This window comes from Melozone crissalis, unplaced genomic scaffold (assembly GCF_028551555.1).
Source record: "Melozone crissalis strain CALT ecotype California unplaced genomic scaffold, PUWL_Pcris_2 ptg000004l_1, whole genome shotgun sequence".
NCBI classification, from domain to species: Eukaryota; Metazoa; Chordata; class Aves; order Passeriformes; family Passerellidae; genus Melozone; species Melozone crissalis.
In genome coordinates, this window is record NW_026535782.1 from 43306662 (window position 1) to 43332628 (window position 25967).

Genomic DNA, 25967 nt, shown 5'->3' on the forward strand with positions numbered 1-25967 from the left:
CCCCAGATTCGCCTCAGCTCCTTAGGGAAGCTCTGCGGAAACCTCACGCCGACAGGCAGCTCTGCGCCGGCGGGGCTAGGATCAAGCCGGCCCGTGACGGGGGACCCGGCTGTGCCCGAGGGCTGGGTGCCCCGCACTGCTCCGGCCACCGTGACCGCCGCAGCCCCGCCGGTGGTCCCGCACCCGGAGGGCGGTGGCGGCCGGACCCGGGGCGGGCTCGGCGCAGCCCCGGTGCCGAACGCGGTGCGGCGGGGCCGGCCGGGCCGGGCCGGGCCGAGCGGCCATTTCCCGCCGCCCCGTGCGGCTCCGCGGCGCCCGGAGCCCCGCGCCGGCCCCGCCCCGCCCCGCGCTCCGCCCGCGCCCCGCCCCGCCCGGCGCCGCCGCCGCCGCCGAAGGTTTCCGAGCGGGGGTCGCCCTGCTCCGGCGGTGTTTCCGGAGATTGCCGAGGGGCTCCGGCCCCTCCCCAGCCGCCGCCGAGCCCGTGACCGAGGCGCTCCGGTGGGTCGGAGCCCGGCGCGCCCGCTGCTGCTCCGGTCGCGGCGCAGGGCTCGCCGCCGTCCTCCTTCTCCTCCTGCTGCTCCTGCTCCTCCGGCAGCGCCGGGCGCCGCGGTGACAGAGCGGGGCGATCGGGGCGGGGGGCGGCCGGGGCTCCGGCGGCGCGGATGGCGGAGGGCGGCCAGCCCCCGCAGCAGCAGCCACAGCAGCCACAGCCGCAGCTCCTGGCCGGCGGCGGCGCGGGGTCCGCCCGCGGCGTGAAGCGGGAGCCGGAGCTGGAGCAGCCCATGCCCGGCGGGGACGGCGCGGAGGGCGGCCACAGCAAGCGGCTGCGGACGGAGGCGGAGGCCGACGGCGGCGGCATGCAGGTAGCGGGCAGGGCCGGGCCGTCCCCGGTTCTCCCTCCCCGGGGCTCGGCCGGGCCGGGCCGCGTTGATTTCGGTTTGCGGGATTCGGCGCGTTGCGCTCGGGCGTGCGGCCCTTTCCCCGCGGGCAGCCAGGCGAGCGCGGCTGCCCCGGGCCGAGCCCGGCGGCTCCCGGGGCGCAGCCCAGCACGTGGGGCGGCGGCGCGGGGCCCTGGGGGAGCCGGCGCCGGGTCCGCGCCCCGGGCACCGCCGGGCACTGGGGGAGGCCGCGGGGTCGGGGTCGGGTGCGGGTGCGGGGCACCGGCGGCGCTCCGGGCCCGGCGGGGTTTACGCGCGGCGCTTGGGGCTTGCACAGCACCGGGAGAAATCCCAGGTGCTGCTTGGGAAGGGGGAAGCGGAGCAGTGGGGCGTCTTCTAGGGTGGTTCAGAGTCCCACGTTTCTGTCGTCTCCTGCCAGCGCGGTTTGATCGTCCCCAAAACATCGCTTGTCTCAGGTGGGTTGGCCTTTGTGTTTGTGGGGTGATGCTGCCAAGGTGTTTCTGCCTCCCTTTGTCTGGGTGTTGTGGAGGGCTGTTTTATTATGGCAGTTGCACTGGCCTTTTCTGCTTCTTTCTCTCGTGATGAGAATATCAGAGCTCTTTGGAAGCAGCGTGATTTATTAATCTGAGCTTGTTTCTCTTCTCACCGTTTCTGGGGTTGGTAAGTGCTCCTGGCTTTCCAAAGGGAGCATCCTATTCTTTCCACGGTGCTTCTCATCAAGATGCTAAGTGCTGGCCAACACTCTTTATTTCCCAGGCTGTCCCCAGTTTTCACGCTCAAGAATTACTTATTTTTTAAACAGCTTGTGGCAGGAAGGTTTTGTTTGTGTTTCTGTCTGATGTTCAGCCTTTCATGGTGGTCTCTCCACCCCACAGCATCAGTCTTTCCCAAGAGTGACGGTGTGGCCTGAGCACTTGCTGGAGCTTTGTACCTAAGCGCTGCTGCTGCCTGTGCTCTCCCAAGGGCCAGTGCCCATCGTGCAGTGCTCCTTTATCCCTTGAAGTAGTGTGTTCTCCCACATGTAGGTGTCAGGTATGACTCAGGCAATGTGTACAATTGCAAGGAGAAAGATGCTCAGCATCGCAGTGTTTGTACAGTGTGTCTTGCTAGCAGTTATGAATGAGTGCACAAACATGGTGACATGAAATTCTTCCAGCTCCTCAGAGTTCAACTGAGGCAGAGATCCTGTGTACTTGCAGAAGATGCACAGTTTACCCTGCATATAGTGGTTTAACTGGCTGGTTTGATATAAACCTGGGTAAATCAACTGAAAATTGCCCAAGAAGGGACTTGGGCTGGTTTAGCAAAAGTCTGGTGTTTCTTTTTTTTTTTTTTTTTTTTTTTTTTTTTTTTTGTTTTTTTTTTTTGTTTTTAATTGCAAATTAGTACAATTTCTCTCCCTGTATGTACATTGACAAGTGTCCTGTCTGTTCAATGAATGGTAAGATTGCAGTGTTCTGCCATGGAGCTACAACAGTGTGTGTGTGAAGCAGTTTGTGTAGTGCTGGTGGTCATGACAGTAGAGATTGGTTGTCAGATTAATTAGCAGAAAGCTGGGGTTTATTTCTGTACCAAATAGTGGGAAACAGTGGAGAAATTAGGTGAGGTGCAACTAGTAGAGCCCAATTTTTAAGTGTGTCTGTAGTCAGTGTAGCTGTTCTTCAGATTAAGACACTCATATTGTACTTATTTGGCATTCTTAATTTTAATCTTTCCATATGTACGTATATGGAAATTTTTTTCAATCCTTTTATTATAAAAGATGAAAATAAACATATGTATGTATGTGCAAATACATACCATCATTTGGAACTAGGTGATCTTTAAGGTCCTTTCTAACCAAACTGTTCTATAATTCTGTGTCCAGAAGTTTCCCTTGACTTTTTTTAGTTTTAAAAAGTGTAATTTATATATTTGGAGAATCTTCTCGTGTTTGCAAGCAAGAAGTACCAAATTAGAAGCCAAACTTACCAATAACATCAGAGGTAGGAAAAATATGGTCTTTAATGTTTGGGAAATTCGGTATCTTTTTCCTTAAAAGACAAAACACAAGATTGCCCTTCATAAGGATTTCTGTTCAGATAGTGCCTTCTTTTGAAATACCTTATTTTAGAATAACAGCTTCTTTTTAGTAAATCCTCTATGTTTAACTGTATGTAATGCTTGCAAGAGGAATAAAGAGCCTGTTCTTTGATGTTTTTTTTTCCTCCCTCTCCTGTGTACTAGAGGCTTTCTGAAAGCTGGAAATCAGACCAGCAACCGTCGTACCTTGTTTTTCCTGGAGATCCTGTCAATTTTCTACTTCCTGTTCCAGAGCCACGGGTTGTTGCTGTGTAAACTTGGTGACCTCGTGTCTCTGGACTGATAGCAAGGAATCACGGAATGCTGCTATGCCCCCCACCATTTCTTCTTTGAATAACCTGTAGTGCCAATGGCTCAGGATATAAACACAGTGTGTAATGCTGAAATAAATCATTTAGCTGTACAAATTACTAGTGTAGCTGTAAAACTAACAGATTTTTGGGCAGTCTATTAGCATGAAATATCAAAACTAGGGTATAGGAAGATAAGACAGTAGCTAGTTATTAATACCTTGGGGCTGAGGGTACCTGAAAGCTTCGAATAGCCCTTAGATTTACTGGGCTTCTTGTTTTCTGCTGTCTCAGGCCAGCATGCTCAGACAGCTTATGCAGTTAGGGTTTCATTATCTAATCCATCTTTGATCAGGCTGGATAAATGGTGTTTGGCCAGTGCTGATCTTGTTAGGAGGGTGGTGTAAAGCTGCTTGAGTTGGGATTGGGACAAATCGGATCATGGCTGCTATCTGCTTCTGGGACATACTGCAGCTAATCGTGGCGTGGGAGGAAAAGGTCTACCAGGAACTGCTGGGTTTTAGCTCTCTCTGTGCTCTAAATGGCAAAAGTCAAATGCTACCGGCCAGGAATGTCACCTGGAAGTATTTGGACAGGTTTGTAAGCTTTGGCCCCAAAGGTACTGCTGATTTAACTGTATAAATACTAGCAAGGAACTGCCTCATGCTCTGTTTGCTGACTTGGATGATTGAATCATTTGGATCAGCTTGCTGATCTGGGTAAAAACAATGCCTAACACAGGGGAGAAGACAAAAAAAGAAAGTTATATTAGCCTAAGTCACTTGTGAAACTGCACTGAAATGCAGTTGTTGATGCAGCTGTATTTGCTTCTTGTTAGAAAATACTGACTGCTGCACAGATGGAAGAGAAAGTACCCTTGCAATAATCTCTCTCCTCCTCTGCTCCTTGTGTGATGAGAGATGAGAAGTGTTGTGGCTAGCTGGGAAGTGTCCCTTTCTCTTTCAAACTGCAGACAAGGGTGTTATTCCAGGGTGCTGGTTTTGTCTTCTTCTAGGTGCTAGAGGTATACAGACAGTTTACTGCTGAAAAAGTTACTAAACTATCATCCCCTTATTTTGCATGGGGTTGAATGAGTTAATCAGCTCCTCTTTTACTCCCCAAGCTGAATTTTGATTTAACTTTTTTATGGGGTCTAGGCTGGTTAGTAAATTAAAATCATACTTTGTGGTAATACATGGGTGGAATTAGATGCAAGGTGTGAACAGAGGTGATCTGTTCCTCTTGCATGGATGACTTGTGTGCTCAGTGTCCCTGAGTATTTGGAGAATTACCTTTCTTGCAGCCATGAGCGTGGCCAGCTGGTCAGGACAGACAGTTAATGCAGCTGTGGTCTGTGCCTTGCCCAGTCCACATAAACCTTTAGTGGCAGCAATGAGTGGTGACTTTGTGTTGTCATTCAGCCATGTCAGCACAGGGTTCATAAAGATGACTAGTGGTGTTGAGATCAGTCCCCTGTGACTAAAAGATGATGTAATAGACGATAAGTCTTTGCTCCACAGGAAAGTCTGTGGTTTCTCATCCTACCGTGAGCCAGAAGATGATCTGTGACACCCTCTACCAGCCTGACTTCTTTCCAGCACAGTGACTGGAGACCTTGAACTGCAGGGTGCCACAGAAAGGGGACAGTGGGGACATGGCTGGTGCTTCATGACAGCCGGTGTCCTTGTCCAAGCTGTGGCCTGTTTGTGGTGCTCCAGAGGATGGCAAGAAATCAGTCTGCTGATAATTTCTAGATAGGTTTGGGTTTACAAGTAAGAGGGCAGACTGGGATTGTAATCAAGATGGGGGCAGTGAATAACAGCTTTTGTGCTGCGAGGGACCCTTTGGAAGTCTGTATTTTTATATCTTACAGAAGAGAACATCTAGTTCCAGTAAATTGTGAAAAAGCTGTGTAATCAGGTTAGCTTTTTCCTCCCTCGTATTTTTCGTGGCATGGCTGTCTTTGTAAAGAGATGCAGAGCAGTGCAGGGGACACATGATATTATAGTGCAAGGAATGAAGTTCCAATCTTTCGACCCCTGCCTTGGATCCAGGATGAGGTTTCCTGGGATGCTGTTTCGACAGAGAGTTGCTGATGTGATGAGATGTAATGAATCACCTCTAAGTTTGTTGTTGTTTCTCTGTTTGCTTTTGCCCTTTGTTTTTTTTAAATATTTGAATGTTATGAGTTAGACTTTACATAGTCTGGGAACACTTAGAAAATCTCCAGTTCAAAGAAAACCTTTGGCAAACAGACTGAAAGTTAGGATTTTAGAGTTGTTAAGAGTGCTTTAATGTTGGCTCTTTTTTTGCCATATTCAGGCAAATAGAAAGTCCAAGGGAAGTATTCTGCTTGCTTTAGTACTCCTCGCAGCTCTCTCCGTATTCCTCTGTAGATTCCAGAGGTTTGTGTTCAGAGGTGATGGCCACGTTTGTGAGGTTGGAAGCCAAACAGAGATCTGGCTCTACTGGAGATGGTTTCCTTCTGCATATGTGTACCAGCTGTAGATATAAACTTTTTCTTTTTCCTTTCAGAATTCCTGTTTAGAAACACGAGCACTCTGGTATTTTGCAGGAGGCCTGCTCTCTCCCTTGCATGTTGGAAAGGTTGCCCACCCAGCTGAGTTTGGAGCAGCTTGCAGGCACATCCTGTGCAGTACCCTCTGTTCCTCCCAGTGATGCAGCAAGCAGGGCCCCTGCCTTGCCCTTCTGCACTGGGGGTTTGCACTTCTGTGTCCAAGGCAGTCTCAAAGATGTGCTGGTCACTGAAGGTTTGGCAGCTGTGTCCCTGCGCTGCCTTCGTGCTTTACTGTGACCGCCCTTTCAGCCCCTGCTGCTGAGGCTGGTGGCAGCAGCAGTGCCAGAACACAGGAGATGCAAAGGAGGCAGCAGTCAAATAAAATAAAATGAATCAGCTGCTTCGTTTGCACTAGAGGTAGGGAAGCCAAACCGAAGTTGAGATGGATCTGAGTGGGATTCTGTGTGTGGTCTGTGGCCCCCTGGAAACTGCTGCTGAAGGACATACCCCTGTTAGCTTGGAAAAATAAAGCCTGTTGTTAGCAGTGTTTGGTTGGCTGCACAGAAACCTCTGCCCCTCTGGAAAATGCAGGAATCACATTAGTTGAAGATGTTTTAAAACCTGTCACTCTGTGCTGCTGACTTGCCTTGTGGCACTCAGCAAACCTTAGTTTTTGTATGAAGTGAAGGAGAAGGGCAGATGTTTTTGTTGTCTGGAAATCTCTTATTTAATTTGCCCGTCTCTGATATTACTTGACCTTCTGTCTGTGTGTTTGCTGTTGAAATGCAGTGGCTGAGGGATCAGAGGAACATCCAGAAGAGAAGTGAGAGAAGCAATTAGAGGTAACGAGTTCCAGTTCATTGGAGCATTCTGTTGATCTACATTTTACAGTGGTATTGAGTGGACACCCGAGTGTAGCTGTCATGAGATAATCCCAATGTTTAGGGATTAGAGCTGCTTGACTGCATTTTGGGCCTTAACTCCCTTTGCTCTCCAGTAAATTTAATTTTGCCAGCAATCTTTTGTAAATTCAGTTTGAAAGATGTGTGTACATTTTCCCCAGCATGCTTCCTCCTCCCTCTGCTTCGCTTTCTTGCATGCATCTCATTTTTTCCAGGCTGAGTTAGAGATATTTGTAGGAGCCAAGTCCAGCGATGGCAGGGGCTGGATAAAAGAGTCCTCACCAGTCCTGGAGCATGCCACCCTCCTGACCCTGCAGTGTTCCCTGTCAGGGCTCTGCCAAGCTCTCCTGCTGAGCAGCTGTGTCTGGCTACCTCCTGCAGGAAAGCTTTGCTGAGAAAAGCCATGTAGTTTTCTAGATTTCTAACCTGTATTCTGGATTCTGGAAGATTTCCAGAATGTTTGTGAACTGTTCCAGTCTTTCTCTCATTTGGCTTGTCATACATGCATACTTACAGCATCTATCTAAACCACCCCTGTCAGCTCTCTTGCTGGACCAAAGAAATGGGACTCCAACTCCTTAGCAGTGATATGAGGTATTTAAGTGGCCACAAAGAAAGGAAGGTTCCCTTGTTTAATGAGCAGCATCAGCTGAACTGGAGCTGGATCCAGCATCAGCTTGGGCAGAGCAGGAAACTTTGGCAGTTTCTGTCAGCTCACTTGGTGCGACGTTGGTGTTCAGTCAGCTATACCATTGTGCCAGCTTCTAACCTTTGGACTGTGGGCAGAGGGTGCTTGTGGTTCACACTGATTAGAACAGAGGTAATGAGATCTACTTGGATAGGACAGTGGGATTCAGGCTGGCATGTTTTTGAAGTGGCTGTGTGTCACCAGGGCTGTTGCTTATGTTTGCCTTTGTCTAGGAGAGTTTGTGGTGCAGAAAGATTGGATGATTGCTTCAGAGAGCATGGAATAGAAGCACTTGTTGCTGTTCTTGCATGAATTTATGGGGTTTTATCTGCTCATAATTGCCTCAGCAATAATGCAGGTATTAGCATAGAGATCAAGAAGAAGCTGCACCAGTTAAGGGGCAAAAACCCCTCATTCATGTCAGCACTTTTTCCCTCTGACTGTGCATAGCTAAATTTCTTTAAATAGAGAGGCTAAAGAACCAACATTATGTGGCTTTTCTGTGTGTCACAAATATCAAAATATGCTCCCCAGAGGCTTCTGAGGCCTTGGGATCTGGATCCAGCTCAGATTTCTTCAAGGGACTGGGGCATTGTGCACTTTAAATTTAGGCTTTCTGCACAGCTTTCCCACTGCTATTTCTGCAGGAGATTCTTGCAGACATTTGGAGTGGTTGTCACTGTTAGGGTGATGCCCAGGAAGAAAATCCCACCAAGGCATCACTAAAAAGCCTTGATTTAGTGCTGTGTGGGCTGAAGGGAGGCTCTAGCTGGGATCCTGGTGCTATAAATTGCTGCTTGTGGTTGCCGTTCTCCTGCCCGGATAGGGGTGGGAAGGTCGCCTTTCCTCCAGCCTGCTCACTGACCTCAGGCAGGGAGGTGGGGGAAGGCCAGGCTCTGCCCAGCTGCAGGGCTGGGCGCCATCTTCCTGGGTCTCTGGATGGAGTAGCCAAGCCTGTTTGTCCAAGCAGCTCCTGTGAGAGATCGTGCTCCAGAGCCATCTCTGTCTGACTCTTTGATTTTATTCTGTTCTGTGTCTTTGCTTCCCTTTTGTGGGAAGAAGAAATGAGGGGAAGTGTAAGCAATGGCTTCTTCGTTGCCCTTTGTACTCTGCTGTCCTGGAAAGCAGGTCCATCAGAGGGCTCTTTCCTACCCTTATTTCATGTTAAAAGCCCTGTGCAGCTTTGGAGCAAAGCTGGACCAGGATGGAGTAGGTCTTGGAGGTGCTTCTCCTTGCCTATAGGCACTAGTTCTTGAAGCTCAGCTTTGGAGTCACCTGGGGTTGTTCCTGGGATTTAAGACCCCTCTCTGAGTGGTGCTGCTTCTGCTCCCATGAGTAGGACCAGCCACCCAGCCTGGGGAGATCCAAAAGGTTCATTCAGGGAAGGAAGCCTAGGCTGTGATGTTGCTGCAGCACATGGGGCATACCAAGGGAAGTGGGGGCTGGCAGCATGGTATGGACAGATGTCCTGGGGCTGGTGGCATGTGTGAGGGTGGGAGACAGGTGTTTATGTCACAGCGGCCTCAGGAATTATTTGAATCATGGGGGAAACTGAGGCAATAAAGTGTATGCAGCACTGCTGCTGATTTGCAGCAGCAGATTTGAATGTCTCTTGGACAGCCTGCAGGAGAATCCAGCTGGCTTCTGAAGCACCTGCCCATCCTGTAATTTGTTTTGTCCAAAGCAGAAGTTGAAGTGTATGGAAATGCAGAATGCTCTGAGTGCTCTAGTTCTAGGAAGAGGTGTGCAGCTCTGCAGTGGTGCTGGAGTTAGGTTTGTCCTGGGTGGTCTGGAAGTGCAGGTGCTGTCTCCTCCTTGCAGAGGATTGAGGAGACTGAGAAGTGAGCCTGGGTGAACCTGTGTACGGCAGGCTGCAGCTGGGGAGACTTTAATTCCTGGTGCATCTGCACTAAAGGGGCTGGGACTCATAGCCAGTAACTGCCCAGCAGGAGGATGTGACAGGAAGGCATCAAGTGAGGTCATAATTCTGTGGTCATAGCTTTTACATTTTTGGAGATGATTTCATCTCTGCAAGTGCAGCTAACGGATGGTGCTGAGGCGCTATTAAACTTAATGGAACCAGTTAAAATGGGTGTAAGGTCAGGTTTTGGACTATCCAATATTTCATTTCTTCTCTTTCATCTCATGTATGACACCAAACTGAAATATTGCAGATAACCTAAACCTTGTACTGAGTACAGACTTATTAATTTTTAATGGTCTCTTCTACAGTACTCACCACAATAGTGTGAGTGCTTCACAGGTACTAATGATTTTATTTTTTAGTTTCCTGAGAGGTAGAAAAGGTATACTGTGTCTTGTTGTGGAAGTGGGGGATTGAAGTACCTGATAGCAAGACCAGATTTGCAAAAAAAAAAAAAAGAAAAAAAAGATTGACATTTACAATCTAATTTATTTTTGTCTTTTTGATTGTAGCTGGGTTTTTTTTTTATTGAGGTCAGGTTTTGGTGATGTTTTAATCCTTGATCTACAGCTCTCTGCATCTTCCACTATATATATATATATATGCCTCCTGCTTCCATAGACTGATCCTTGAGGGTGTCATGTTGGGCAAATGTACAGTGATGTTGCCTTTATCTTAAAACCCAGCAGAATAGCCAGAATAGCTTGAATTAAGGAGATTGGTCAGCAACATAGTGAAATTTTACTTGGAAGATAAGGTTTGAAATTGAACTAACTTTTAAAGTAGAATGGATGCTACTTGTCTTAAACTACTAAACCACCTAACTTTTGGTTTCTGCAGCTGTTTCTACTGCTCAGAACACAGCACTTTTTAGGCTTGAATGTAGTAGGAATTAGGAACAAGTAGCGCATAATCCTGATTTATTGTAACATCCCTGCACATGAGGAAACACTGGAAGTTGCATGGATAGTTGCTATTTTTTAATCTGCAGCCCTTGACTTTTGTAGTTGCTATTTTAGGAGAGAATGTAGCTACACTGCCTTTTGAGTTAAAAAGCATGTTTTGGTCTGTTAAGAGGCAAAGAGCTGCTGTGTGGACAGCAAAGGCAGGAACTGGCTTCTGACCAATCCCTGTGCTGGCTCCCAGTGGGGTCTGGCAGCTCTCCCCCTTTCCTTGGAGCACAGGTCTCTGTGTGGGTGCTTGTGGTCAGCAAGGAGGACAGAGGCATGTTTGCTGAGGAGACTTCATGACACATTAGGGCTGCAGAGGAATCCTGCCACTTGGGATACAGGTGTCTCAGGTGAAAAATACCTGGTTGATCACGGACTTGGTATTTGCTTTTTGTTTGCTGAATAATGAGTCCTTCATGCATTCCACCACTGCCTGCTTTTTATTGCTTCTTCATGGGTATTCAGTTCTCCTTACCTGAGTAAAGGTGGGGCAGAACTGTGTTATAGGGCTGGGGTTTTGTCACTTTCAGAGAGCCCCAGACAGTAAGCCTAGTTTTGGCTGGATGCCTGATCTTACTGCTAGGATTGTCAGACTACAACACTGGAAGTAGTATAAAGCTGTAGGGGAGGAATAAACACCCCATCCCACTGCTTTTTGGAAAGAGGCTATAAAGACTGACCTGGTGATGCCTTCTTTGTGCCTCTCCATGTGTTATGGGAATTCTCATTGCCTTGAAGCGAGGGGAGAAGATGAAGCTGGTGTCCTCTCCAAAGCTCACGTTAATCCAGTGGAGACCTGGCATCTGCTAGTGTCACCAGCTGGATATAGCAGGTTTTTCCCAATCTGACCTTTATACCTTACCGCTTCTTGGAAAAGTGACTTCCTGGGCTGGGTAGATTTCCCTAAGAGGCATGGCAGGTGCCTCATGTTGTGAGAGCTGAGCTGAGATGTCACAGTCACAGACAGAGGAGGCAAGGCCATTGCTGTGGATGGTGGGATGGACTCAGCAGGAGGTGATGGTGGCATTTGGGAACAGTGCTGTCTGTGTGACGGTTGGACATCAACCATGGGCCAGAGAATACTTCAGAGAAGAGGAGGAGAATGTAAAAGGAAATGGACCAACTGTGGATTTTGATTGTCAGATAGAGAGGGTTACAGTGGAACTTCACTCTGTAGTGTTTCCATCTGTTGTGGTTTAATCTTAGCTGGCAACTAAGCCCCACACAGCTGCTCACTCCTTCCCACTGGGATAGGGGAGAGAATGAGAAGACTAAAAGTAAAAAAACTTGTGGGTTGAGATAAGGGCAGTTTAACAGGTAAAGCAAAAGCCATGCATGCAAGGAATTCCTTTGTCACCACTTCCCATGAGCAGGCAGGCTTCAGGCATCCCCAGGGAAAGCAGGGCTTCATCATTTGTAATGTTGATTTGGGAAGACAGGCTTCACTCTGAATGTCTCCCCTTTCTCTTTCTTCCCTCAGCTTTATGTGCTGACCATGATGCCATGTGGTATGGAATATCCCTTGGGTCAGTTGGGGTCAGCTGTTCTGGCTGTGTTTTGTGCAATTTCTTGTGCACCCCAGCCTCCTCCTCACTGGTGGGGTGAAGCAGAAAGGCCTTGACTCTGTGTAAGCACTGCTTAGCAGTAACTAAAACATCCCTGAATTATCAACACTGTTTCCAGCACAAATCCAAAACACAGCCCCATAACAGCTACTGTGAAGAAAATTAACTCTATCCAAGCCCAAACCAGCATACAATCTGTCCATCCCTTCTCTCAGTGCCCACTTGTGCACCATCAGTGCTGTTGTGATGGATGTGGTGAATGAGGCTAAGACTCATATTTGAGTATATATTGTCTGACCACCTGATACCTGTCTATATACACACATATATGTTTCTTTGTGGCTTTGCCAGGAAATTGAAATTATGTTCATGGTTAGGTCTGGTTTTTGTGTTTGTCTCTGTCCCCTAATTAGATCCTTCCAGGACAGGCTTGCTGCATTTCACCATCTTGCCTGATGTCTTCTGGCTTTCAACAGGAATATCATATGGTCAGGGCCAAATGCTACAGTTTCAGAAAAATAAGTTTTATCTGTTGATAAATCACAAATTAACACCACTAACCTCTCTGTCTATAGGTCCAATAACATGTCTGAGTGTATCTCTCTCTTTCAGCCAGACCAATGTATAAGTTCTTGTGGGGGTGCTTGTTTCCCATGGGGAAGGTATTGACTTGAGTAGATGGAAGTGCTATGAGACTTCTTGTGTGTGTGTTTTCGTCCTGTTATTTATTGCTTCAAGGGTTAAGTAAGAATTCTTTCTTTTCTGGTCAGTGGGTTGATGTTTTCATCTTGGGCAGTAACAAGTATTTGTGACTGCTTGGCATGCCAGGAGTAGCATGAGTTGGGTTTGCTTCAACCACGACCCCTTTAAGGACTAGGAATTCTTTGATGAGTGATTACACTTAACTCTGGACTCTTAGTTGATGGATGTGATGGAGCATATCCATGTTCCTTGGGAGGGTTTCCTTAAATAGGCATGACCTTTCTAGTGAAAACAGGAAAATAGTTTTTGCTCCCCTCCCCATGGGGTATTTATTTCATTTTTGAACCTCATGATTACTGCAGACATTTACCATAGGAGTAGCTCATAGGGGCAGAGTTTGGCAGCTCCATTTTTCCAGCATTTGTTCCATCCTTTCTGTAGCAGCCACTATTTTTGACCTTTGGTGACCTGGTTCTCCTTTCTTTTCCTTTCTGGCATCCAAAACTCTGAGGCATCAGAGAAAGACTAGCCAGTCTGCATGTTTTAATATGTAGATGGGGAGTGGATAGTGATTCGGTAGATCTGGATCATCCGATGTTCTTGTTTCTGTTGGATTTCTGTAGATGTGTGGAATCTGTGGGCAGAATGGAGAGAATTGGCCCTGTTACCTCAGAATGAGGAACTCTCTGGCTGTGACTTGAATGTGATGACAGTCTGCCTGAAGTTGTGCCTGTCCCTGACCATCCTTGGGAAGTGTAGCAGGAGGTGGGTGTGTTTGACTCTCCTGTGCACTGAAACCTTCCAAGATGCCTGGTGTCTGCTAGTCACTGTTGCTGACAAGGTGTCAGCAAGCTCTTTTATGAGGTTTGTGATTAAATAAACATAAAATATCTGTGCTTGGGCTCTCATGTCTGTTGTAAGGTATTCTGTGAAGTTGGTTCTCTTGGATTTGGTGCTTGATAAAGAGATGATGCATGTAGACTGGAAAAGGTGCACTACAGTGGATAAACTGACCAGACCTGCTGGCACAGTAGTATCAAGTGCTTTGTTTGGCTTGTGTAGTTTACCTAATCCTCAGGTAAATAGAAATTTTATGTACACTCTCCTAAGCAATTTCTTATACTGTGTCACCAGTTTCTTGATGCCCGAAATGTTGGAAGTTTGCAATTAAAGATTCTGAGGTCTGCAGATCTGTCTGCTTGGTTCTGGGATTGACAATTTTTACTGTTGTTTTTAGGACAGGATTTTAAAGACCGTCCCTAAATCTCTGAATCCCTTGTGCTGGAGTAAACATGTGGCATTGTTGTTCTTCCATGGGTGAATTCCTACCATTGTAAGGCTTTCTCTACCTCTGACTTCCTGGGCAGGATTTTTGATAATGAATACAGTGACATTAAGTAGGGGAGAGCTTCTTAATAGGTCACTTCCCAACTTTACTTTGCAGGTAAATATTTTTGTCTTGTATGGATTTTCCTGGGGTGCAGAGTCTGTTGGATGGTTAGCTTTGCTCTCTGAACAATGTGCTTATACACAGATGGTTATTGCATCGTGGAGGCAACTATCTTCATGAAGTTGCTTGAAAAAAATTACTGTTGCATTTGTACAGGCTGCATTTGAACAGGTGTACTGTGAAAATAAGATTGCAGTGGCAAGGGAGCATGGGATGTGGTTATCAGTGCTCTCCCAAAGGCTGCTCTGTCCCAGTGGAGCCAGGGCAGGTAGTCCTGCCCTTCCCTAGGGACTCAAGGGGTACTGTGACATCTGTTAAATTAGCCCTGGATTGAAGCTGCTGAAAGTGTATCTAGTCAAATGCTAATTCAGAATTTGACTGACATTTCACACACACATTTGTGTGTGAAACTAATTGGCAGGTTAGAAAAAGCAGTGTTGCCTGTAGGAAACTTTCTTCTTACCTGCAAGAGCTTAAACAGTAAAAGTGTAAAATATCCAGTATGAAAATTTCTTCTTCCTTGTGTGGTTAGCAGTGATAACCAAAGGCAAATTTTTCAGTTCTGTGTTCAGAGTCCTCTGATAGTATTGTCATGGCTTGTGCTTCTGTTTACAGATTTCCCATGTAGCTGAATTAAATTAACAAGACCAGTCAATTCATTGCTGCTGTATTTAAACCCCTGGGCAGCAATGAGTCTGGCAGGGATGGAGCATCATTTTCATGTGCTGCTTGGAAAGGGAGGATGTACAGCGAAATGAGGTAGTGTTACTGCTTGGGGGAGGGGTTTACAGTCATGGCTCAGGTGGCAGATGAAGAGAGCTGTAGGTTCCCAGAAGTCTTTTTTGTCCACTGCTTCCCATGTGGCTCAGTCACTAGGTAGCAGGAAGTTTTTCTGTCCTGTATGGGCTAGCCAAAGACTAGTGTATCCACAGAGTTTATTCAAGGCAGATAGCATTACAGGAATCAAAACAGAACTCTTGGTTCCTGTTCATTGATTTAATCCTTTGTTTTTAGCAGTTAAATGTCCCAGTATTCTTTAGCCTAGCCTCAGTTATCCTGGATTTGAGCCCCTCTTAAATCCTAATTGCATAGTATTCATGTTAGGAAGAAAGGTGGTGTGAGATGGTGCACAGAGAAATGAAATAAGTCCCAGGTCACCTGCAGAGGAGCAGAAATCTCAGAGCACTGGGTTCAGTGGCCATCTTTCCTCCCCTTGTTTGAACTAGGTGGCCTCCTTTATTGCTGCCCCCTCCATCTAAAGGGTGGTCCTTGGGGGCTGTTTGGAACACATGGTGAGCTGCACGCTGCTCTTGCCTTACTCTGCATCAGCTTGCTGTATTAGCAAAAGGTAGTTTGCAGTGTTTTACAGCGTCTTTCCCTAGCACCAAAATTCAAAATTCAAATTAATTAAATATATGGATCTGCATGCAGCTGTTAGATGTTTCATATTTTCTTTAGGCTTGTGTAAAATACATTATATGGTGAAAAAGGTGCTGCAGATTTACTTTTTTCTTTTTCCCCTCTCCTATGAGTCTGCATAGCTTGTGAGACTGGAATGATACTATATGCTTAGTTTTGCAGCTAATTTGGAATTCTGGGCTTCAGTGTATCATGTTTGCTTCTCTTGTCTGTTTCCTCCAAGTCTTTTATGTGGAGTTTACAGATACTGGTGCAGTTTGCATAGCAGAAATTGTCCCTTTGTAGCAGCTGGTGAGTGGATGATGGACAGCTGATTAAACTAAACCTTCAAAAGGCTTTTGAAAAAACCCCAGTAGTACTAAATTTATGATTTGCAAATGTTGTGTCAGTACTAGTGGGTTAGGCAGCTTTAGACCACCTGGTGTAAGTTGGTCTGACCGAATACCCCTTTACTCTGGGCCACCAATCCTTGTGTTTGTGGGGTATTTACAGTGGGCACAGCTTCTTTGTTGGGGTGCATGGTGTGAAATCATACCTCGAGGCTAAGCTGGGGGTAAATAGGTTCTGAAAGAAGTGATCCTTTCTCTCTGTGCTCCATTTGGCTTGGAGCTTCTTTTTCTTGATCTCATAGAAAATAAGTAATGCCAAAGAGAATAATTTATCTCTAAATCCAGCTGCCTCCACCATGGTGGATGTGTTCCTCTGCTGTTCTTTTGAGAGGCAAGCTGGTGTCCAGTGCTGGCTGTGTCCATCTCAGCAGTGCTGACAGCAGCAGTGTGCGGGGTGATGTGGCACAACATATCCACAGTGCAGCTGCCTGTCACTTCTGTCACCTGGTAGTATCTGTAGCTCCTCAAGGAGAGCCTTTGCGCATTTAACACCACCATACCACTGCCAACCCCTCTCACGTCCACTTTGCTTTAGAAGTGGGTGGACATCCGTTCCTCCTGCAGAAGAGGGGGGTAAATGTTTGCTCATCCACTGTTTCTCTGATCCAAGCGTGTTTTCAGCTCTGTCTTTGTATTTGGTGGCAGGTCCTCCTTCCCCCTGGCGCGTGTCTGCAGCGTGCTCATGTGCCGGCACGCGTGTGCTGCCCTTGAAAACAGACCAGACTTATTAAAATCATTGCTGGTTGCCATGGCAGCTGTTGTCGCTGTGGGCTAATAGGAAAGGCAATTACTGCTGCATGCTGGGGAGTGTACGGGGAGGCTCTGGGCAGGGGGGTACAGGCGGCTGCACGCTGCTGAGTTCTGTGACTGATAGCTTGGATGTCACAGTGAGCAAGCAGCAGAGGAGAGAAAGGCAGGAGATGCCCTGTAATGAGGTTTGGCCAGTATTCCACCTCCTGGGCCGGCTCATTGAGAGATTCCCACCCTTCCTTTGATTGTCAGGGGGTTGAGTTTCACGTTTTCAGCTGGGCACAGCACAGTGCTGCTCAGTGACTCTCAGCTGGCCCAGGAAGTGAAACGGAGCTGGAAAACTTTGTGTGTTGAGGATACTCATCTAGTCCCTTTCCTGCTGTTTCCTCTCTCTGAATATTCCTCTTCAACACTTTGCTGTTTCCTGTAGGTTGAATGTCATGATATAAAATAGCTCCGATTTTCTTGGAGTGAGTAGGATCACTTAAGAAAAGTGCTTCTTATAATGAATTTAAAGCTACAGGAAAATTGCATCCTTCATCTTTATTCTCTGAATTTGGGCAGCATGTGTCCAAGCAATGCCAGCACTGTTTGTGCCAAATGCAAACATGAAAAGAACTGGGATTGTTTTATAGTGCAGAGCTTGTAGAAAATCAGTAAATTCCATGAAAGATTTGAGTTGGGGAAGTAGGTGAGAGCTGTAAATCTTGGGGATATAAAAAGCTGCTTTGGCTGTGTTTGACAGAGCACTGCACTCCCAAACTGAAACCCTCTGTCCCCTCCAATTTGTTCTGCTTTCCTTTTCCCTCATGCTAAGTAATGGCCTGAGACCTTGCTGCACAGGAGCTCTTCCAAGAGGCTCTCTCTGTACATTAAGACGTACATCATAGAAGTTTCTTCCGGCTTACAGAATCCATGATGGTGTCAGTGAAGCTAAAACGATGGCTGTCACCCCCTTCAATAGGGAGACAGGTCCCTGGAGGCATGGGGGAGACAAAGTGAGAAGAATAAAACAATCCTCTTGGAGCAGGCAGAATTGGGATCTTGTCTGATTTCTCTCTTTCTGCTGATCTCCCAGCAGCTGTTTCCAGAGGCCCTGTGGATCATGCCCGTTGGGGGATAGCGCTGGTGACTCACCCGGCTGGGATGGTTTCCGCAGCAGCGTGAGAGCCTGGCTTCCCAGGGAGCCGTGGCACCAGGAAGGGGAAGGTTTCTGGTGCGTTTGATCCCTCAGCGAAGATTGTGCTGTGTCTGTTTAATTAGAGACTGCTGCTTTCTTCACTGGTGTACTAAATATAAATGGAGGAGCTGGTCTAATATACTTGAAGTTGCAAATGTCAGGAGTCAATAGCTTTATTTTCCTCTCGCCAAATCTGATTTGGTTTTAAGTACTGCTGCTAAATCTAATGATGCAGTAATTCCTGTTTGTTAAAAGGAATGAGGGATTTAGGCTGAGAGAGACTTCATGCTCTCCCATCCCGCCTCTCTTTTACAAAGGAAGAGCTACTGGTTTGCAGGTGTTTGTACAGTAAGATCTGAAGGTCAAAAGGCTCAATCTAAATACACTGTGTACTGAGTTTGTATTCAGCTAATATACCGTGCTTAAGGTTTTCTCTCTGCAGTTTTTGGTGCAGATTTGTACATTCCAAGCATTACCTTTGTGAAAGTCAGCAGAGTGCCAAAATTTTTTAAAAATATAAAAAATGCAATCAAGATAAAGAAGCTGCTTCTGGAGCCCTGGCTCCGTGTTCTGTCTGGGATTCTTTGTTTGCTGAACTACAGTCGAAGTCCTGGCAGGCCCCCGGGAGATCTGTAATGGGACGGACATCTGTGCTTAAGATGCCTTGCCCTGTTGGTCTGCTGTGCAGGAAAAGGAGTAAGTATCAAATGAGATATTTATTTCCCTGCTCTGGGCTCCTACTGAGCACAGTGGACCCAGTCTACCTCCATCTGCTTAGCTTTGTGCAGTTCCATTGCAGACACTGTTTGCTTGTGCATGTCTGTGAGCTGTAGCGCGATTCCTGGGAAGTGCAGCTCGCTGGGAAGTGCAGCTGGTGCTGCTGCCTGGCCGCTGTGTGCAGTGTGCGATCCCAAATTGGTTGGGAAGTCCTTGAGAGCGGAAACGATGGGGAGAGCTCCTCATGGTGAAGACTGATTCAGTGCTGCTAGCAGCAGCGGGGAGGCTCCGCATCTTGCCCTCAGCTGCAGTAACTGCTGCTTGTTCATGCCCTGGCCGATCTGGAATGATTTTGTCCTGGCCAGTAGGATAATGTGGGCTACCTTGTCCTGGGGCAAAACTGGCTGCTGGGCTGGAGCAGGAGGGAGCATGCTCGTTATGTGCTGGAGGCATTTTTGCCGTGTTGCAGCATGTGCTGCGAGATGCATGATTGAAAAATGAGAGCACCTAGAACTTTGGCCTGACCTGCCAGGTCTGTTCTGGCCTCAAGACTCAAGGTCTGGCAGAACAGTTTCAGCGTTAGATGTCTCTTGATGGAATGAATGGGGAGGAAAGAAATCCAGGGATACTTTTTGCCCTTTTTGAAGTTTTCCCATTCTAATGGTGGCAAGAAGAGGTTGTGTGGAATTGTAATCATTGTCTGTTCTCAATCTGCATAGGGTAGATGAAAACTGTCCCCACTGTTTCTGTGTGCTGCAGGTCATCATTAGACTTGGCCTGACATAGACTGACCAGCACAGAGGATTTTTTGCAAAAGCTGTTTACTCTGCTGTAGGATGCAGTGTTATAAGCCTATTGCTTTGAAGGTTAACATTTTCCATATCCCCAACACTTGTATATTGTCTTGCCTTATCCCTCTTTTCCCTCCCTGCAGCTTTTTCTGTTTCTGATAGACTGCTCTAACACAAACATTTCCAGGGACAGAGCAATGGCTGCAAGAGAATAGCCTTCAACCTCTTCTGCTTTAAGCTTTGGGAGCAGGGCTGATGGAGAGCACATGACGCTGCCGGTGGCTTTTCCTTCCCGGCGGGACACAGGGAGCTGTGTGTGCGAGGGGAACAAGCCGTGCAGTGTAGTGTGCCGGCGCTCCGCTCCCGCTGGTGGCGAGGGCAGGCCGGGCTGCTGCCAGCGTGGCGCGGCTCTCCGGGCCGGGCCGGGCCGGAGGCTCTGCCGGGGCTCGCCCAGCCGGGTGGCCCCGGGCGGGAGTGCGCGGAGCGGCTCCAGGCGCTGCGAGCGGGCTTCATCTTTCCTGGGCACGGTGTGAGCGAGCGTAGCGCCTGAATTATTCACTCCTCCTCGGCCTGCTGTTCCTATTGAATTCCCGCGTCGAGGCACCCTGCCAGCGCCCGCTGATGAATTCATTGCTGCGCCTGCCCCAGGGGCGCCCTGTGTGTTCGGGCTGGAGGGGGCGGGGGCGGCCCTGCGGCTGTGTGGCTGCGCTCGGTGAGCCCGGCTTGCCCTGAGCCCTTCCATCCGCAGCGTAGGTGGGCGCCGGCCCCCTCGCTGCTCCAAGGGTTGTTGGCAGGTCTGCGTGTGTTTTTGTCTGTCTCTGCCTTGTAGCCGTGCTGAAGCCTGCCTGGGCTCCCCATCCTCATCGTCTTGTCCCAGCTCTCCACGTGCGGTATCTGGTATTGTGTCCTATCTGTATTTCATCTTGGTGGAGTGGATTTCTGTGCAAACCACATCCTGATGTTTCACACACCATTTGAGGTTCTCCTTACTTCTGTATCCTGAGCTTTCAGGGGTGATTGTGCTAGAAAAAAAATCACGTTTCACAATTTCTGAGAGGAAATTTTAAAAAAATTGTTCTAATACAAACCATTTCCCTTTTGTCTATGATGTTACTCTTAGTAGTCTGAATAATTTTTTTTCCTAAACATTTAAAAGATCTCTACTGTTCACATTATCACAACTCATAAAAGCTGTTGAAGACACATTTTATACTTTTGGAAGGAGGTTATTGCTTCTCTTAAAAAGAACTTCTGGATGTATGTTTGGTCCCATCTTCATTGTGTAGATCCTCTGCTTTGTTCCTCTGTATTTTCTTTTTTAAGCAATTACAGCAGGTGGCTGGTCTTTGGGGAAGCTTCCTTTGACCCCAGTGCTCTCTGGTCCCAGTTGACAGGGGCGGATGGAGTTTCAGGTCATCCTCCTGGCTGCACAGAGGAGTGTTTTTTCACCTCTAATTGGATCATGTAAATTGGCTCTTTCTTTGTCTGGTCATCTTTGTCCAGAATCTCCTTCTGGATTTTGACCAGTAAATCAGCCTTGACAATGGATTGACTTTTTCTTTAGTAATTACACTGATATTAGAAAACTGGTGTAACTGATGAGTGAAATAGGTGTAATAATCAGAATTATTAATAATAATCAGAACCAATAATATTCCTCAAAAACTGATTTCTGTAGTAGAGGCAATATGTAAGTGATGGAGTACAAAGTAACCAGGGCTTTTTTTTTTAATCCTGCACTGTTACAGCCCTCTGGGACTAGTATTTGATAAAGTGCTAAGGGGTCCCCAGGGTCTGACAGATGCTAGAGAAAACAGAACTCCCTTCCAGAGAGAAACCCAATCCTTTCGCGCCTGTGCAAATGCTGGATGCTGGAGTGGTGCACCTTTCTCCTGGGCCTTGGAAAGCTTTTCTTGCTGAATGTTGTCCCCCCAGCCAAAGGCAGAGTGTTTGAGAGTCACTGGCCACAGTTTGCAGTGTGTGGTTATGTTGGGCAATAAGGGAGGATTGATGTGCTGTCCTTTGTATCCCCACTTTGGCACTTATGCCTGGAGCAATGCAGTGTGCTGTTACCTCTGAAGTGGTGGCTACAGTATTGCTTGCTGTGGCTTCTCTGCAGCACAGAGCAGAGTAAGTCAATGGAGAAAGAGGAGCAAGACAAACCCCAGGAAAGCCTAAATCACAAACTGCATGAGCATCGACTGGCTATTGAATCAAAAAGGCTAGAAGGAAGGGAACAAAGGATAGAGTCATCTGTTTTGTCCTTTGTACAGATAGGAATGGAGAAGAGGTATACTATTCCCTGTCAACAGAGGAGAGGGAAATGTCTGAAGCAAGCTTCCTCCTATTGCTTTTAAAGTTGGATGAGTGGGAGACATGGAGTTGCAAAGGTGTGAAGCCTTCATGCAGCAACCAGGAGAAAGTCTAGGACTGCGCTTCCTGATTAGCACACAGGGCTTGCAAATGTGTTTTTGCTGTGGCAAAGGCGTCCAGCCCCTCCAGAAGTAAATACAAAGGGTGGCAGACTGGGACTCATAAATGGTGAGGCCTGCAGGTAGAGAGTTGGGAAGCTGAGCCTGATTGAAATGTGTGACTTCCAGGATGCAGGAGAGCTGGAATTGCCTGTCCTCAAAATGTGGCACTCTATGCTTTTATGTTCTCTTTGTGGAGTAGAGATTCTAGGTTTTAGAGTTTCTCATTCGTAGCCATTTTGACTTCAGTAATGGCAGCAGGAGAAACAGAAAACTTTTTCTTCCTTCCTTCTTTTTTCTTCCCCCAGGAGATTTTTGACTGTTTTCTGAAGGGAGCAGATTTTGGTCTTTTTCTCTCATCTTTCTGATCTGATTGAAGAGCAGTGGGGGACAGAATTCAATCTGTGATTTGCATGTGTTCAATCCTTCTGTCCCAAATCTGTACAGTGTCCTTCTGTGCGGCTGATAACAGCTTTCTCATGCAGCACTTACATCTATGTGAAATTACAGTAGCCTTCTTTTTTTTTTCTCTTCCTTCTTTCTTTGCTTGTTCTTCAAAGCTGCAGCTAATCCTCCAGGCACCAGTGCTATCTTTCAACAGACTCTGACTGATGCAATGCTGACTTCACATGGGATGAGATTTGGGAGATGCATTTTTTCACCCAGAAGGATTACAAGCTTCATCTTGATACAAACATTTTTACACTACAGGTGGTAGTGTTGGTGCCTCAGGACTTTGTTTTTGGCACTAGAAAGATACACTGCAAATTCAGGAATGCTCCTAGACCTTCCTTTTTGTGTCAGTTTTAGAGCTACAAAATCTCCATTGATGTTGGTAGTTGCCTAGAAAGTTTAGGGGTCTGTTATGTTTCAGTTTTGGTCAGGTTCATATATAACTATGTATAATATAGGTGTAAAAATATAAGTTTTATATATACACAACCTTATCTTCTGTGGTCATCATTTAGGTGCTTTCCTGTAATGCATTAAGCAGTGTGACTGCTATATGAGATTTGTTTTGTTCTTTCCCTGCGAGGGAAAGCAATATATGCTCTTTTAAGATTAGTTTTTGAAGATTTTTTTTTCATATTCTTGTTGTGAAAGAAAAGGTATGCATACTTTTAGTATGCCTACTATGAAGTCTTCTACATGCCTCATCCTACCTTTGACATTCTCCCCATAATCAGTGTTCTGCAGTTGGTCTTGTCAAATCTGTGACATCTGTTTGTGGCAGTGGTAGATGGGCCTGTAGCAGTGCTTTTACGATGGGAAAACCTAGGGAAAAAGGTATTAGCATTTGTTTTTGTAGGTCTTCCCCAATTACTGATCTGAAAAATAGCTACCAAGTGTAGATAGATTTAATTGATGAAAATGCCTTTTCCCTCCTGGATTCTCACAGCTCTGGACATAATTAATGGACCAGGCATGACTGCTTGGTTTTGAGTACTCATTGCTGCTATCCTTGGAGCATCACTTTGCTCATGAAAACTCACATTAGCAGCTCCAGTCTCTAGTAAAGCCGCAGCAGACTTGCATTGCTCCGTGCTTCTGAGGGACAAAGGAACAAAATATGAGCCAACATCACCTGTATCTGATTAGGCCATACACTACTGGATATGTTCTGGCATGAGGAAGGGAGGCCATGAAATGTGATGAAATCATGACTTTCTTCTGTTGCTTCAGATGATTGCTTGATGTTTCCGATGATCAGTTCTTCAAGGGAGTAAAAATTTGTAATCCTAAAGCATTGTTTTAGATACTTGTGTAAAATGTCCTGAAATGCATGGAGATCAAGGACTGGTAGTTTCTAAGGAGGAGAGTTATCAGGCAAGTTCTCATTGCTGCAGTTGGTTTCAGCTGGTGGGAAACTATGCTTTCATTGAAAGAGAAGCCTTGCCTTCTCCCTGACTCCAACCATGTGGTCATGCACCCTCCCATGTACAGGTGTCAGGGATTATGTGGCCTGTAGCGACCACCTTTGTTCCTGAATCTAATCCTTCTCCTTTTTGAGGGATTAGTTTCCAGGAGGATCAGCAAGCTGATCTGACTTGCAGTTTTCTTCTGTGATCCCTACTGTGCATGCAAGGGGTGAAGTAGGGGTGTACACTTGGGAACCAGAGGGGAAAAAAACCAGAGCAATTTACTTTGTTGGTACAGTGATTTTTGAGGTTGGCTTAATCTGGCTCTAAACCCATACTCTTAAAAGGTTTGTATCACTGTCTAGTTTAAGGGAGTTTGAGGTTTAATCCCTTTATGCTTGGGCCGAGCAATGTGCAGAAGGAAGGCGCAAGTAGAACTGAATTTGTAGGACTGCAACTGTCTAGAGCTTTGACTAAAAATGTTGGCTATATTTTCAAAGGAACCTTGAGAAATAAAACAAAAAACCCCAAATGGTGCTTTGGCAGGGTTTTAAGATTTGACTGGCCCTCTTCTCTGCTGTTTGCCACAGTGCCTTGGGTCTGCTCTCACTCGGAGGTTTGCTACCCTGCCAGTTTCTCTGTACCTAATTTAAGATTGTGTGTTCGGTGGGAGGGTGGCTCCCTTTTTGTTTCCTTCATCTGAATGCCCTGCATAGGAAGATACACGATGCTGTAATTTCAGGAGCCCAATGCTTTTAGATCTCTTTTGTTCTGCATTTCATTTGTAGACTCAGGCAGGGAAATGTTACTTCTTAATGCAAAGAAGTCTCCAGGGATTGCACACAGGAGAGAGGTTTTTAGACTAAATTGTGAAGGAAACAAGCTTTAGGTGAATGTGCTGTGACAATCCCTGCCCACACATGCACACTTACAAACCAAGCAGTAATTTCAATTTCATTTTGAAGTTGGGGGAATTGTAATGCTATCACCTTCCTAAAAGCTCTGTGGAAAGTGGTGATGGGGTGGGAGTGATGCAGAGAAGTGTGCCACGGAAGCAGGGCGGTCAGGACTTGTGGCTTCTGCACTCCGTGTGGAGCAGCTGGGCGATCGGTCCGGCCGCGCCGTGCTGTTGGCTCCCTTTGCTGGAGGGACCGTGGCAGGGGACATGGTGAGGGGGCTGTGGTTATAGCTGCAGGGGGCTGGAATGGGAATGGCTGCAGGGGGCATAGGGTACAAATCAGCGAGGAGCTAGTTTGGGTTAGTTCCGCTGCCTTGTTCATTCCATTGTCTTGCAGGCAGGGAAGGAAGGGGGCTTTGATGCTTTTGTGTGGTGCTGGCAGGAATGTGCATTCTGGGGGTTTTGAGACCTCCTGGAGAGGGGCGTGGGTCTTTTTCCAGTGGCTTCAGACTATCCATAAAGACAAAAGGGTGGAACTGAGGCTCTGTGAGGAGTTTGTATGCTGTTCCTGAGGACTTCCTGGGCTTTAACTAGACCTGAAGCTCGTAAAAAGAGACAAATGCATTGGAGGGATGTAGGCTGCTGCGGGGAAGAACTGTGTCTGTCTCCTGCCTGCTTGACAGACCCAGATCTCGCAGTCTCCCAGGTTCCTGGGGTGCAGCAGCCTGGGGCTTTATTACTGCAGTCACCACAAAGCTCTCTAGCGCCTTTCTTGACCTTTCTCAGGCCCAGCTTCTTACTATGAGCTTGTGCTGTTTAATCACAATCTTATTTTTGTTGTTGATGGCTGTATTTACACACAGGATGTATAAGAATATCCAATACCTGAGACTGCTGGAAGTCTCTCACTTAATTTTTCCATTAATACATAAAGTTCTTGTCCCTTCTGGGCAGAATGGGAAGCAGCAGCAGCTATTCCCTTATAAGCAGAGCTAGCATTCCCATCTGGACCAAACTGAAGAATTCAGACCACTCTGGTTAATTTTGCTCTCCATGGTAGCATGACCTTTCTTAGAAAAGTCTTTGGAGAGGCTTGCCTTGCTTCCCTGCAATGAAATGGAAACAGTAGCTTACTGCAAATACCTGGTTTGATCCCCATATCAGGTGGATGGTGTTTTGTTTTGTATCTTTCTCTCTTTCTTTCTATCTTTTCTCTCTCCCAATTTTTTGTTCCTTTTTCTTGAAATTTTGAAACAAAGCATGTACTTAAACTCAAATCTATACCAGAGAGGATGTGTTCCCTCTCTGTGAGAGAAGGAGATCCTTTGATAAGTGTTCCTTTTCTCCTTGTTTTAACAGTGTTCTAGCTGTGACCGTTGCTTGCCTGAGAATGCTTCATCCCTCCTGCATAAGTTATTTGCCTAGCTTGGGATATCAGCTGTAGCCTGCCATCCTGTGCAGTTTGTCTAGGCTGGGTATTTTTGGTAGCTTAGGCAGGATTTTGCTTTTTTCATATGCTTTGT

General features: G+C 46.9%; 1 protein-coding gene across 3 annotated transcripts in view; it reads left to right on the forward strand.

Moving 5' to 3' along the window:
• The first annotated feature begins 662 nt into the window (after positions 1–662).
• The window catches only part of RBFOX2 (RNA binding fox-1 homolog 2), a 165640-nt gene continuing 140335 nt past the window's right edge, over positions 663–25967 (forward strand). For 2 of the 3 annotated variants that reach the window (XM_054279241.1, XM_054279222.1), the window contains exon 1: positions 663–863. In XM_054279241.1, the coding sequence (XP_054135216.1) occupies positions 663–863 (201 nt within the window). The remainder of the gene's footprint in view (positions 864–25967) is intronic. The other variant, XM_054279231.1, reaches the window with a different exon arrangement.